At 43.2% G+C, this 13809-nt stretch overlaps 1 protein-coding gene across 9 annotated transcripts in view; it reads right to left on the reverse strand.

Annotated features, from left to right (window-relative positions):
• Positions 1-10458: 10458 nt before the first annotated feature.
• CAMSAP2 (calmodulin regulated spectrin associated protein family member 2) overlaps positions 10459-13809 on the reverse strand; it is a 112371-nt gene continuing 109020 nt past the window's right edge. For all 9 annotated transcript variants that reach the window (XM_045456564.1, XM_045456562.1, XM_045456563.1 and 6 more), the window contains one exon: positions 10459-13398. In XM_045456564.1, coding sequence (XP_045312520.1) covers positions 13093-13398 — 306 coding nt within the window. In that variant the 3' untranslated portion in view covers positions 10459-13092. The remainder of the gene's footprint in view (positions 13399-13809) is intronic.

Here is a 13809-nt window from a genome sequence, read left to right on the forward strand (position 1 = left end):
TGGTCCTGCTTGTTTATCTTTGCTTTTGTTCTGGGTCCGAATTCTTCCTAGCAGACATCCCTCCCATGAGATACTGTGCTGGAACCCATGTTTCAATATGTGTGCTCTCCCAGACCCCACCACACTGTCACCAGGAGCGAGTGACTGACCCATTGGGTGGATTATCAATTTTATTTGATTCAGTTCACTTAACAGTGAGCTCCTTCATGTGGCAGGCACTGTTTTCAGGCATTGAGAGAGAGATGCCACCTTGACCTTGGAAGTTCGTTGTTTAGGCAGGGGAGATAGATACATATACAGTATGTGCAGGGGCCAGCCTGCCAGAAGTCAAACTGGTAAATGTGAAAAGCAAAGTTCTCTTGGAGCTTAGAGGAAAGAACAGTTACTTCTGATGGGAGGGGGTATCAGAAAAGGTCTTCCAGGAGACAGCCCTTGAGTTTAGGTCCAGGAAGGAGCTGAAGGGTGAACAGAGCGGCAGTACATGGGCCCAGTGTGACCAGAGCCCAAGGTGGGAGGGGGGTGGCAGGAGAGGAAGCAGGGAGCAGATCACAGGGTGATCTTGATTTCATTCTGTAGGTAGTGGAGAGCCACTGGACCTTTGAGGGTAGGGCATGACATCCGTCTGTTTTGAAAGGATCACTGGCAGAACTATGGATTGGACAGGGTGGAGGCCCAGGCCCCAGAGTGGACTATTGTGATTATTTGTGTGGGGATAGGGAGCATGTGAAATAGATTACTGGCAGTGGGGACAGAAAAACGAGGATCTGTTCAAGAGATCATTGTAACATTGTGGATCTCAGCAGAGAGGAGTCAAAAGATGGGTCTGGGTGGCTGTGTTTGGGAACTGTATGAATGCTGTTCATTGGGCCTGGGAATACAGAGAGGCATGTGTGTGTATGGATTCTGTTTCTTGTTGATTTGAGGTCGGGTGATGAAATCATGTATGATCAAACCGGAGCACTTCTGAGAGTGAAAAAGGATCTATGGTAATTAACTCAGGCCACAAACCAGGACTGTTCTGGGCAAACCGGGACATACGGTCACCCTAGTTTGAGGTCCCTGTGGCCCATGGGAATGCCCAGGGAGTGGGAAAAATTACGGAGAGTTGGGCATGTCTGTGTCTAGGCTGTTCTTGTCAAGACTGTTTCTGCCCGGCCAATTACAAGAGGGGGACAGGCACACAGGAGAAGAGGCTAGGGAGTCGTTGGTTTCTGGCCTGTCCCTCCATGGGCATCCCAAACCTCAGGCTTGAATTTCCTCTGAAGACCACCCAGAGAGGGTGAGAATCTGTGGGCTGCTGGAGACTCAGAGCAGTTTTTCTAATGTCTGGTCACACGGTTGCTGGTGAGTGGCACTGAGGCTGGGTGGCCTAGGGGGCCTCAGCCTCCTTCCCTACAAGGCTGGCAAGGACAGCGCTTGCTTGCCAGAGCCTGGGGACCATCGGGGACGGGCCCGGTGCTGCTGGACTTCACCTCCCCTCAGGCATAGTCAGTCTGGGGCAGAGAAGGCATGAGTGACCGTGAAAGCTAGAGATGAATGGGCCAGGAAACCACCAAGTCGAGAAAGAAGAATGGGGCAGGGGACTGAGAGGGAAGCCTAGGCAGGGGACTGAGGGGGAAGGAGAAGTAGGTTGTTTAGCAAAAACACAGAGATTCTGGCTTCCTGGGGCTATGGTCTCATACCCGAGGGAAGTCTGTGGCCCAGGGCACGTGGTGGATTCTCTGTGCCATGGCCAAGTCCTGTGGTCCTTTGTGGACCTGTCTGGAGGGGAGGAGGCATCAAAGACTGGATAGATTTCTATCCAACTTGCAGTGACCAAGGCTAACTAACTCCACGATACTCTCTCTCTTCTCCTCCTCAGGGGGACTCCCCACAGGATTAGAAACAAGCCAACGAATAGAATATTCTTCCTGCTTAGCTGAGAATCTTGGCCAGTCTCTGACAGGTGTCAACAAAGCAAAGCAGAAGTGGTCTTCCCTCGTTCTCCGTCTTGCCCTCAGGAGCCTTCTCTGGCCTCCGTACCTTATGGGCCTTCCTCTCTCTGGACCGACTTTGTTATGTGGGTCAGCCTCGCCTTGCGCATAGAGCTTCTCTCTGTCCATCACCATGATTGGTACGAGCCTGAGAACAAGCTACGTAACAAAATACCCATTGCTTTGAACTAGGTTACTTTCAAGAGTAGGTTCCTTTAATTTCTGCCCTTTTATGAGCTATATATATAAGCTCTTACCTCTTCTCCCCCGCCAATTTTAATTTTTCCGTACACAGAATTTTAACCTTTAGGGAAAATTTTGAACGTGATATTTGCCTTTTTCATGATAAAAGCCATGTAACTAGATTGCAGAATATAAAACAAGCCAAGTCCACTCAGGCCTGGTCCTGCACTTTGGTGAATTTCTTTCCGACCAGAGAAGGAGAGAATTTATTTGTAATCCCATATTCTTAGATTTTTTTTTTTCACATTCCATTTCAGATGTTCTCCACATATTTTTTTACACAGCTACTTCAGAGTCATTTGTAATTAGAATGTACATACTTTTATAGGCTGCTTTTTTTGATTAATGCCATATAAATCCACATTTTTCTAGACTGCTTCTAATACTTTGATTTTGAATATTTTGGATTTTTCTAGTGGTTTTTTTTTTTTTTTTTTTTTTTTGCTATTCTAGAAATTTGTAACAAATAGTTGCACGTATGAACTTTTTCTTTCACATCGTCCTCATGATATATGGTAAAAGTCTGAAAATGGCTTGATATAGATGCTTATAGTGACAGTAATTGTATGGCATTGTACAAGGGTAACAGGTTCAACATAGTCGTGTTAGAAATATTCATCAGCAAAATATACTTTTTCCACTTTAATAGGTAATGAGGTAAAAGTGGTTCCTCATTTTAATTTACATTCCCTTGAATATAAATAAGATTCAAAGTCTTTCCATACTTAATTCCTCTTATGTGAACTGTCTAATCATGTCCTTCATACATTTATCTACTATAATCTTATATTTTTTTATTTATATGAACTATTTAGGATTAAGCATTATCCCATTTATTGTTTAATGTTTATTCATTGTTTTTTATTATTTTTTATTAAAAATTTTTTTTACATGTATTCATTTTTGAGAGACAGAGAGAGACAGAGCACAAGTGGGGGGTGGGCAGAGAGAGGGAGACACAGAATCCGAAGCAGGCTCCAGGCTCAGCCCGATGTGGGGCTCGAATTCACAAACTGTGAGATCATGACCTGAGCTGTCAGATGCTTAATCGACTGAGCCACCCAGGCGCCCCCTGTTGTTTTTAATTTTAATTTTTTTAAATTTACATCCAAATTAGTTAGCATATGGTGCGACGTTTCAGGAGTAGTTTCCTTAATACCCCTTACCCATTTAGCCCATCCCCCTGCCCACAACCTCTCCAGTAACCCTGTTTGTTCTCCGTATTTATGAGTCTCTTCTGTTTTGGCCCCCTCCCTGTTTTTTATATTATTTTTGTTTCCCTTCCCTTACGTTCATCTGTTTTGTCTCTTAAAGTCCTCCTATGAGTGGAGTCATATGATATTTGTCTTTCTCTAATTTCACTTAGCATAATCCCATCCATGTAGTTGTAAATGGCAAGATTTCATTCTTTTTGATTGCTGAGTAATACTCCATTGTATATATATACCACATCTTCTTTGCCCATTCATCCATCAGTGGGCATTTGGGCTCTTTCCACACTTTGGCTATTGTTGATAGTGCTGCTATAAACATGGGGGTGCATGTGTCCCTTTGGAACAGCATCCCTGTATTCCTTGGATAAACACCTAGTAGTGCAATTGCTGGGTCGTAGGGTAGTTCTATTTTTAGTTTTTTGAGAAACCTCCATACTGTTTGCCAGAGTGGCTGCACCAGCTTGTGTTCTCAATAATGTTTATTTATTTTTGAGAGAGAGAGAGAGCACAAGTGAGGGAGGGGCAGAGAGAGAGGGAGACACAGAATCTGAAGCAGGCTCCAGGCTCTGAGCTGACAGCACAGAGCCCGACATGGGGCTCAAACTCACAGACTGTGAGATCATGACCTGAGCTGATGTCGGATGCTTAACCGACTGAGCCACCCAGGCGCCCCAAGCATTATCCCATTTAATTCCAATATTTTTCCAGACTTTTTTCTTAGCTGTTTTTCTTTTTTTTTTTTTTTGGTTTTACATTTTCATAAGGTCAAATGTGTTGCTCTTAGCAACTTCAGAGTTTAGAATGTTACTTTTTCTTTGATCTGAAAACATTCAATTGTATTCTTGTTAAAAATAATTCTCTAGCATCTTTTTTAATCTACCTAAAGTGTAATTTTTTTTTTAGATTTCTGTCCAATTTTCCCAACACTGTTGAATTAAAAATATTGTTTTAAACCCTGCGGTGTTGTGATGTCAAACTTATTAAATACGTATCTTATATGTCATTGTGTCTGCTTGTGGTCGGTGAGCAAACAGAACAGGTCAGATTATTAGCGGCACGAGTCTGGCTTCTGCATCACTTCATAACGTGACAGCGGGGCGATCTTGGGCTCCAGTTTCTACATCTTCAAATGGGTGGGATTCTGTGTACCTGATTGGGTGTCGTGGAGGTCATACTAGCCCCAGCGGAATGAAGGCCCTGTCCCCGAGTGGGGGATCCGGTAGAGGCCCTCCCCTCCCTATGGGCTCTGCACCTGCACCCCCGGCACACTGTGTTCCAGCCTGCACTGCGTCACGGAAGACTGCCCTTGTGTTCACCTGTCTTGATGCCAGACTCGCCTCCTCACGCCGCTTCTCCTCCCCTCCAGGACATGATGTTTTCTTTGCACACAGTGGGTGATCAGCAAATAATTTTGGGATTGCACTGGGAATCCAGGAGATAATCCCCATGGGGGGGGGGGTCTTTGAGCCTTAGACAACCAGAGCTCCCTGGGCCTGGCGTCACCGATGGTGAATTTCAGAGAGTGACAGAATGCTGCAGACAAACTGCTGACAGGACCAAAGCGCAGACAGATGGCATTACGCCAGCGCAGCTGTGGCCGACAGGGAGGTTAACAGTGACGACTCCGCGTGCTGAGTGGGAGGGCGACCTTGAAAGCCATGTTTCCTTGGGCGTCCACGCCCTCTCTTGCTGAGTTATTGAATTGGGAATGGGGAGTCCTCTGTTTTACTCACTGTTCCTGACTGGTTGCCAAGATGAGGTTTCCCATAGACCACATCCCTTTGAGCCCCACAGGAGAAGTTTGTGTGTGTGTGTGTGTGTGTGTGTGCGCGCGCGCGTGCGCGTATGTCAGGCAGGGGTAGTAGATTAAAAAAGGCAAGGACAGTCCTTGCCCCTGCCCTGCAGCCTAACCACCTGAGGGATGGCGGGCACACACCAGGGAAGGGACCCCACCCTGGATGCCAGAGGCCACGCAGAATGTTTCAGATGTTTCTTTCCGAAACTTTCAGATACTAAATCTGGGGTGGCCGGGAAAGGACAGCGTCTGAGTTAGACATGAGTGTTTGGGTTCCAGCCCACGCTGCTGAGGGGTGACTCAGTGTGAAAGCCTTGTGGCCCACAGCTGTGTAATGGTCCCCCGGCCTGATATCCCCCAGACTTCATGTTGGTCCTTAGGAAGCCTGGGGGAGGAGTTAGGGTGGAAGTGGAGGGTGAGGGGAAGAGTGTGGCTTTCAAGGAAAGTAAGGCTCCCATCTATCTGCCCTCCCTCGCAGGTTTCCACAGCTCAAAGGTTCAAGGCAAAAAAACCAACCCATCAGAAACTTAAAAGACCAGCAGCAGGGAAGTCCCTCAATATAAAAATGGACCCAGAATTTGTTTGGAAAGGAAGTAACATTTTCTCTTTGCAATGATTCTGCCCACAGAAGCTTCTAAACTGGGACTTGCCATTAACTTTTCAGTGACTTCACAGAAAGTTGGAGTGGGAAAGTTAGTGTGCATTTCCCGTTATTCGCAGCAGGAATTCAGCAGTGTTCCGTGTGTGTGGATAGGGATGCCCCACCCCTGTGCTGTGATTCCACCACTGACCAGGGAAACCAGTTTCTAAGGTCACCTTCAATTCAGACTGACTGTAAACAGCCCCTTCCTACCACGGGGCAAACACCTTCTTTCTTTTTTTACATTTTTTAAAATTTATTTGTGAGAAAGAGAGGGAGAGAGAGAGAGAGAGAGAGAGAGAGAGAGACAGAATCCCAAGCAGGCTCCACAGTGGCAGCACAGAGCCCAATGCAGGGCTCCAACCCAGCAACTGCCAGACCATGACCTGAGCCGAAATAAGAGTCGGCCGCTTCATCAACTGAGCCACCCAGGCGCCCCAAGGACTGTCTGTCTGTCAGGCAGCATTATGGATACCAAGATTTTGACATGGTGCTTCCTCTCAAGCAGCTCACACACTACCTGAGAAAATGAACTATACATATCTTTGACGTGAGGCTGACTGTGATATCCTGCCTTCTATCAAGGTCAGAGCAGGTCAGCCTCTCTGAAGAAGAGGTGTGTTTACAGGAAGGCGCACTTACAACATGGCGAGTGAGACCATTCGTAGTCCCAAGTGCCAAAGGGTTACAGATCACAACACCCCAGCCCCCTCCTCTCTCACCCCCATCATACTTCTCGTGATTACTTTGATGAGTTACCTTGAAACGTCAATTTTTTCTGAGTTTTAGTGTGCCTCTTGGGGTGTCTAGGAGATGTTCTGATGTCGCTGAAAAGCCAAGTTGGGGCAAGCCTGTGAGGGCTTTAAATGCTGCTCCCATGAGTCTGAGTTCTATACTGTGATCATAAGGCCCTGTGGGAGTTTTTGACCGGTGGGGATGACAAAGTGAAAGCAGTGTCTGAGGAAAATTGGGTACCGGTTGGCGGGACTGTTTGGGGTGGGGGGGGGGGGGAGCGGGCAACAGAACTAGGGAAGGACTACTTGGATGCTCTTGCAAAGTTGAAGTGCCTGGACGCAAGACTGGTGGCAGTGAAAATGAGGAACAGTTTAAAAGTGTGAAGATTGACGGGATTTGGTGGTTGTCTGGGCATAAGGCGCCTTCCCTGTGGGAAAGAGGAAGGAGTATGAGAAAACGTGAAAGGTTCCGGCCACGGTGGCTACATGTGCGCCAGGAAGGAGTCGGTTTTACTAGGAGGTTGATTCCAGTTTTTTGAGGTTGAGGACAACGGAATTTCCAGGTGAAAGGCCAAGATGGAAGCTGGATGCACGAGTGGGGCCACAGGCCGCTTTCGGGGCTGGAAGTGGAGATTGCGGGCCGAGGGGTCGGTGGAGCTGGTGCTGGCAGCCTTCTTGGACGGAGACTAGGAGGACGAGCAGGGCACGGAGAGCTGAGCCGTAATTCGGGCAGGGGCAGAGCACGAGGAGCTAAGAGAGAAAGTAGGGAATCGGAAGGTCGCTGTCACAGCCACCAGTGGTTTGAATTTTCAAGCTGCACTTGGGTCCCCTGAAATGGTATGTGTGAACCACAGGGAGTCACAGCAGGGAAGTCAACGTCGAATTTCCATTTTTAGGGCAGGAGTATCTACAGCAGGAAATTCGTGGGGGCCTAGCAGAAATCAAACTAAATTTTGGGCGTGATTTTGAAGTTGACCCAGACAGTACGAGGCAGCCTTCTTTCATTTATTCATTTGACAAATAACTTCGGAACACCTATTGTGTTTAGGCACCGACTGTAAGGATAAAGAAGCTAAGCATGAACTGCCTCACATGCAGATGTGTCCGTGGTTCTCTCAAGTGTTCAAGGTCAGCCCTCTGAGGGGACTGCACAGCCAGCCTTTCTGTGTCCGGTGGGAGGGGACAACAGAGGAGCGAAAACAGTGCAACACAGGTGCCTCTGGCTAAGGAAGTAAAGAGGACGCAGTTGACAATCAGCTAGTTTTGTCAAGCGATGATGATCATAAAGTAGGCCCCTAAGACTCAGCTGCCAGAACCGAGGTCTCTGCAGTTCAAAACTCAAGTCGAAAGAACACTAGGATGTGGCATCTTACTGGCTTACCTGCCCTTTACTTTGGGTCCACACTCTATTAGCGCATAGAGTTTATCAGATGTTTGTAAAGGTCTAACCGCATCCGCCCCCAGACAGCGGGCTCCTTGATGGAGGAGCCCCCGTGTCTTTGTGACCCGGTCTCTTGCACCTAATTACTGTTTTCTGGATACATCTGATCAGCCTGCTGGCAGCATTCATTTATTTCCACCACACCTGTAATTTCTCCATTCTTCTGTCCTTAGAAGTCGAGATGTTTGAGAGCACAGGAACACTAGTCTGGTATTGGCTGCTGTTGTGTGGATGCTGGTTACAGTTATTAGGTGAGTTCTCAGTTTTCCTTCAATGGTAAATACGTTAGTGACCAGTGCAACTGTCACGCTTTTAAGTATTTTTTTCTTAGAAATTTTTTAACGTTTACTTATTTTTGAGAGAGAGCGAGCGAGTGAGCACGAGCGGGGGAGGGGCAGAGAGAGAGGGAGACACAGAATCCGAAACAGGCTCCAGGCTCTGAGTGTCAGCACAGAGCCCGACGCGGGGCTCGAACCCACGAACCGCGAGATCATGACCTGAGCCGAAGTCAGACGCTTAACTGACGGAGCCACCCAGGCGCCCCCAGACTTCTAAGTAGTTTTATTACAGCAGTGGAAAACATGCAGTGTGTGGCACAGTGAAGGGGACGTGAAATCGCATTTAGGTTCCAGCTGTGATGCTGCCACCTCCTAGCTCTGGGTCCCTGCTAGTTCCTGACCTTGTAAGCCTCATCAACCTCATCTGTGAAATAGAGATGTTAATGGCTCTTCACAGAAAGCAAAAGAAATAAGTAAATAATAAGAAACTTTAAATCCTAAAGCAGTATTAACGTGAAGAGTTTCTATTTACTTCAGGCTTGAGAGCCGCACTTCCTTTCTCATGTAAACATGCAAACCGTAAAGTATGAATAACTGGGTGGAGTCAGGAATCACTGCAGCTGAATATAATCGTAAACTTGTGGCACAGCAAACGACACATGCCATCCTGTGTGTTGTTGAGCCCTGTGATGCTTCTGATGCCAACAGAGGCTACTGAAGAAAGGAACAGATAGCCACCTAAAATAACGGATTGAGGTTAAACAGAATAAAATACATCAGTGCTTTTAAGTACCGTGGTGACTTTGCTTAACATGGTTAAAAAAAAAAAAAAAGCCTCAGTGGGTCTTAAAACATTTTTTTGTCAACTTGTTTGCTTGTATCTTCTTCAATGGAAAGTGAAAGAAGTCATTTTTTTTTTCCTTTTTCTGACATAAATATAAGCCACTGTGGATAGAGGAGTTTAGTTGCAAACACCACAGTGACATGGGACAGAAGCACAGACGAATTCTTGCTGTCTGAGCGTCTGGACTTGGAATCCCGAGGTGCTCGCGGGCCCGCACACCACACAGGCCAGGAGCACACGACCGAAGCTAGAGGCTAGATGGCCTCACGGGAAGAGCAGCTGGGATGCCCCAGCCCAGACACACACACTGCTCCCTTCCCAAAAGGACTCGGAAGTTTTCATTTGCTTCTTTTGAAAGCAAAACTGTCCTTTAACGAGATACAGATTTGTATTTTAAGCATTTATACACTTCCGAGGGATGACAGAACTTCACACTCAATTTATACGTGTGCTTTTCCAATGCCTGACTCCTAGGTCAGAGTATTACAACTACGTTTCTTTCACTGGATGTTATTCTTTATTACCTCTGTGTGGACAGGTTACAAAATAAAAACACTCCTCTGCACTGCAGAACATTTTCCTCTGCCTAGTTAGGAACTATCAAGTAGCCAGATCGTGGAGCACCCTCTTAAATTATGTGTGGGTTCTAAGGCACCTTGGTTTCTATGTCCTTCTCCAATACTGCCTGAGTCTTATGGTTAAGTATTTTTATTTCTGAAAATTACATTAGAAAGTATTGTGGAAGCACGGCTCTGTTCTGAGCTTTGAGTACCCTGTCAAAGGATCAAAGGTAGAGAGCCATGCTTCTGTTTAGCAATGGCAGATATTTCTTCAGGTATATAATTATTAATGAAGATTTTTGTCGTTTTGTTATCAGGTCTTTTTTTTTTTTAATTGCTCCGGTCTGAATGAACAGAATCCTCAAAATCAAAGTGAAACTTACAGAGTAAATCAGGAACTGTTTTGGCTACGATGAGTTCATCAGCCATTCAATTTCAAAGGTACAGGGTGTTAACTGTGGTACAATTTAATGATTCACCAAAGGAAAGTGATTTAACATGGACAGAATTAACGTAAGATGAACAGAAGCATTTATACACCACTAGCACAGAAAGTTATAGACTTTTTAACACTGCCTAAGTCAGTATTCAGATAATGCCTAATATCATTAAAAGTTGCCTCTTCAAACTGTTACGTTTAAACATAGGTTAAGAGAGAAACCATACGATGAGTTCACCCAAGTTCAAACATTAGGGAAAAAAACCACAGTTTATTCAGGAAACAGAAAAGGAGTCATTTGGTGCCATGCTTTTTATTCAAATGAAAGGGGAAAAACTACACTGTACCAGGAAATAGCAAATAGGACAGTATCTTACAGCACAGCATCTTAAAAAAACCTGTAAGCAATGCTCTAGAGTGGACAGGTAAGCACACCATACGCCGTACATTGCCCAACAGTGTCCGTGAAACCATAATTAAAAAGCTGAATTTGGCTTTAAACAGCCAAATAAAAACTGTAACAGTCATTCTAAAACAAAACTGAAAAGTCAAGAGGAATGAAAAGCTTTCCAAAGCTGTGTCAAATAGCAGAATTTGACAGGCTGCACTGGAAACCATGACAAGTGTTTGGCAAAACCTAAGTGAATAATCGTCATAGTAATTTGACCTCTAATGATGAAAGCACCAGTGTGTTTCAACAAGGTTGATGGAAATCTCCAGACTTCATGAAATGGCATAATTTTCCTTTGTATAGTTTTTAAAACATAATTTTTTTAAAAAGCTGCACCATAATAAAAAAAAAATCTGCAGACTTAAAGAAATATATCCATATTCCTTCTGTATTAATAAAGTAAAATATTATACTGAGAGCAATGAACTTTTGTAGCAATGTTCACATTCTACCTTTAGACATTATGGACATTCATTGTTGAACACACATAAATTTAAGAAAGGGTGGTCCTACTTAGTTTTAAACAGTCCCTCCACTGTCTTGCATCCAATTTTTAAAAATTTAATGGCCAGGTAATATCACAAAGAAGATGGACTTGATAAGGGAAATTTGATTGAAAAGAACAAATTTAGTAATGTAAAGTGCTTATTCTCCTTTTGACTATTATTTACCATATTTTGATTAGATTTACTATTTTTTAAACTAGTCTTAATCTAAACATGTATCTGACAATCATTTCCTTCTGTGATAGAAACTGTTGTCTGAAAGGTAAAATGTGCAATTCCCCATTCTTAATATTCATATATTATATACACAATATGTATACACTTAAAATATAAGAGTTACATATCCTGGTCTCTTACATGCAAACAGTAGATCACAAATAGTTTTGAACTACACATATATCTTGCACAGGTATTGGAAAAAAATCTGAAATTTTCTTTACAGTTTTAACAAATATACATAAATATAAGAACATAAATTACAGTAAAATATTGACAGCGTTTGAGAAAATGTTGATAACCCAGATGCACTGATGCCTAAAGGCCTTATAATAATAGAAAAGTACAGTTCAGGGACATCTCATTCCTATTCTCTTTTAAAATAAGTAAATACATCATATGAGATATTAGTTATTTCTCTAAACACCTCGATTAGAGAAATGTATATATTTTAGTCTCTACTTCCCACAAAAGAAAACAAATCCCGCATCTCATTTATGATACAATACTGTCTCTCCCCTCTACGTTTACACAGTTATCACAACACTGAAACATAACAGGGTCACATGATCATTCAAGTCTTTTCCTGAGAATGAAGTTTTTCCCCAACTAACCCTCTGATATACATTGTTAAAGGAACAAAGATCATGAAGAGAAGATTTCAAGTGTGTACTTTAGGCTGTTCCACTTGAAGAGAATAAAAAAAGAAAAACTCAATATAAGTAAAATAATGTGAAGCTATTTTAAAATTAAAATGTAGCCCTTTGTACATGTTTAAAAATCCTAAATATAATTTTTATGTCAGTTATAAATATAAGGGAAAGACCTCTCGAGAACTTGTGACAGAGGCCCTACATCTTCAGATTGAAAGACGACTCTCAAAGTGTCATTTACTTCTGCCAGCTTATAAAGTGACTTACTTTAAAAGAGATAGAAAGCCTTTTTTGTTAAAAGAACGATCTAAATTATTCTGAGTTGGCCAGAAGTGGTGTAAAAACAGCACTGATTTAATCAGCAATTTCTTATACACATTCTTGGTTAAGCTCATGTGGTTTAAAGCGAACCTACTAGCAGCTCTTGACAAAACCTCCTCTTATTTAACAGAGAAATGTTAATACTTGAGTGAATAATAAATACAGAATTGTAAATACTTAGAATAATTCTTGCAAATGCTCTAACACCATTAAAACATGAGGGTTATTGTGAAACTAAACACTAGTGTTTCTCTTAGCATCGTAAGAAAGGTGCAAGTTACCTCTGAAGGCGCATTTCCTACGCTCATGGTCTCCACATGAAACAAAATACAAAGGTATCTTAGAATAAACCTCCAGGAGAGAAAAAAAAGCAAAATCAACTATCTGAAGACAAGCATGTACATTAAAAGGTTTAAAAAAAAAGGAACAAATAAAACATACAGTTTGTAATCTTAGCCACATCTCAACCCTAAGTCCAACTAGTGTCCGTGAGAATTCAGTGCTTCAGTGTGTCTAATATCAAGCAGGTAAACCCGATGACACAAATCTCCATTTGTGAATCAAAACGTGTCCTTCATCACCTGGACTTGGACTTACCAGCTACGTCAGCACCTTCTGCGCTCCAAAATACTGTGGTTTACATTCCAGTTGTTCATGACAACAGAGCTTAGTGTTCAGTTTCAATTAATAAAAGTCTTGTTGGCAATTAGAAAGATTCTCTATAGGCAGGAAAGATGAAGTGCAAATTTACCGTAAATGTTCTGAAGCAGATACTTCCCAAGTCCTATGCTTTAGTGGGTAGGAGTTTTTTGGGTGTTACTGGTCTCTTGGTCTGCCATAGATGACTATGAATGGTAATGGCATCGACACTGGCAGATAAAGTTTTAGCAGGTATGTGGCTAAACTGTTTCCTGTCAGAATTATATTTGTAAAGTCCCTCAATCATTTTTTTAGTGATGGATTTAGGGCCTATCCCAGTCAGTTTATTAATTTCTTCAGTTTCTGGGCAGTAAGTATACAAAGACCTGAATTGGCAGCCTGAATCCCGGAACAAGATTAGAAAGTTGTTGGCATCTGACTTCTCCATTTCCTTTAGAATGAAACAAAACAAAACAAAACAACAATAAAAACTCTTAAACATTTTGCTGTATAAAATTTATATAACTAATTCTGAATAGGCAAGATAAAATGTATATTATAAAAGCAAACTACATTCTAATTAAAAATGTATGTGAACACATTACTACTGAGGTTCGGTTGGCTTTCTGTGAATATTATCATGTAGGAAACTTTTTGTTTGTTTGTTTGTTTGTTTATTTTGAGGCAGAGCGAGTGAGAATCCTGAGCAGGCTCTGCACTGTCTGTGGGGAGTCTGATGCGGGGCTTGAACTTATGACCCATGAGCTCGTGACCTGAGCTGATATCAAGAGTCAGATGCTTAACCGACAGCCACCCAGGTACCCCTGGTGTAGAAATAGCTGCCAAATCTTGATCTTAGTCA

This window comes from Leopardus geoffroyi, chromosome C3, assembly GCF_018350155.1.
Source record: "Leopardus geoffroyi isolate Oge1 chromosome C3, O.geoffroyi_Oge1_pat1.0, whole genome shotgun sequence".
Taxonomy (NCBI): Eukaryota; Metazoa; Chordata; class Mammalia; order Carnivora; family Felidae; genus Leopardus; species Leopardus geoffroyi.